At 38.2% G+C, this 1,664-nt stretch overlaps 1 protein-coding gene across 1 annotated transcript; it reads right to left on the reverse strand.

The window, feature by feature from the left end:
• Positions 1–2: 2 nt before the first annotated feature.
• Positions 3–1,450, reverse strand: LOC118743926 (cytochrome P450 4p1-like; the record flags this gene model as incomplete). Its single annotated transcript, XM_036476686.1, has 3 exons — positions 1,181–1,450; positions 358–581; positions 3–196 (listed from the first exon to the last, which is right to left on the reverse strand). Coding segments are annotated over exons 1-3 (618 nt in total), but the record flags the coding sequence as incomplete, so codon positions are not given.
• Positions 1,451–1,664: the final 214 nt, after the last annotated feature.

Below are 1,664 nucleotides of genomic sequence, written 5' to 3' on the forward strand. Positions count from 1 at the left end.
TTGCGATGTATATCGAAAATATGTATGGAGATTTGTGTGTCCGCGGGTAGAAAAACATTATTGGCGAGATATGTGTCGCGTACCGCCTTTCGCATTATACCAGGCACGGAGGGATACAGGCGTAGAGTCTCCTTCACGAAACACTCCAGGTACTTGAGTTTACCCAATTGATTGACGTCTAAATTACTAAGATCAGCTGTTGGAGAAAATAAATTGGATTGGAAAAACAAAATAATTATTCGACTAGTGCGGCTTTCGTGGAATAGACTTTTCGTAGATTTCACGAAAAATCCATTAACGAGGGATTCAGCGATATCTCCTATTGAAAATGTAAAATTTACATCAATCTATACTTGCCATCGACATATTCGAGTATTTCTTGATAGCATTGCTCCTGCATTTCTGGAAACAGCGATAGATTCATTAGTGTAAATATTAGCGCCATCGATGTGGTGTCGAATCCCTCAAACATAAATGTGTCCACCTCCTCACAGATGCCTGCATGATCGATTAGTCCATTGCGCTCGGCGTGCAAGAGTGTATCCAACATGGCGTAGCGTTTCTTTTTGCCAAAACTATTGCTGAATGGAATAAGAGCACAAATAATTGGTATTGATATGTATCACAACAAAAATAAGACATGAAATTAGAATGTTATAGAAAACCCTATTTATGTAGGTATTTTTACAAGGTGCCGAAAAAATGCTTACTCTCCTACACTCCTGAAATACTCTCTTAGGCAGTGTTCAAAATCGCTCGGAAAAAAGTGATTTTTTTTTTACCCATACACCGTAATGTACACTAGACCGTACCACCTTAAAAGCGAAAAAAAGTTCACCGAATGCCTCGCAGAACCTAGTGGTTTCCTTTTTACATTTTTCGGTGACACCTACATTCGGCTAAAAAAAAGTGTAAGTAGTTCTACTGGAATAATGAAAATACTTCCATTAGGGTGGTGCGTTAGGGGGTACGTTAGGCTGGTGGGCAAGTACTATAACGGGGTACTTGAGGTCAATGAACTGAGGAACGAAAAATTATCTACTCGTGCCAGGAAAAATGTAAAAAAGGCAACCCAACCAAAAATTTTTTTTATTTAAAAAAATGTCATTGCAAAAATACTTTGGACTCATTGGCGAGCCTTTTTTTCTAGTATTAACTTAAAAACCGGTTGAAATCTTACTCCATTTCATTTGCTTCCTTTGTCGCATTATGTTCCAACTCTGCCGCAAATAGCTGACGCCGCTTATGAATAATATTGCTGGAGAATCCATGTACAGTTTTCAAATGTTTTTCCATTTTCGGCGCCATGAATACGTTATATATGGTATCGATCATATAGAATGGATTTCTGATTCGTGCGATGAATGCTTCTTCGATCATTTTGAAACTCGCACGATATTGCTGGTCATCCAGTTGCTCATCCAGTTTGACGCCCAAGGCGGCCTCTGTGAAAAAGAGCGAAAAACACATATGACTAGTAATTTTTAGCAAAAAAAAAAAACCGACTTCAACTCCCATATAAAAAAAAATATATATATATATATCTCATGATCCGCTGATCGGATCTTAACCACATTAGTATGGGACCACCTCTGAGACACTACCTTTCCGATGTAGAAGAGTATCGCTAATTTCTTCATGATCCAATGATCAGATCTAAACCA

This window comes from Rhagoletis pomonella, unplaced genomic scaffold, assembly GCF_013731165.1.
Source record: "Rhagoletis pomonella isolate Grant_MI unplaced genomic scaffold, Rhpom_1.0 Rhpom_scaffold_00007, whole genome shotgun sequence".
Taxonomy (NCBI): Eukaryota; Metazoa; Arthropoda; class Insecta; order Diptera; family Tephritidae; genus Rhagoletis; species Rhagoletis pomonella.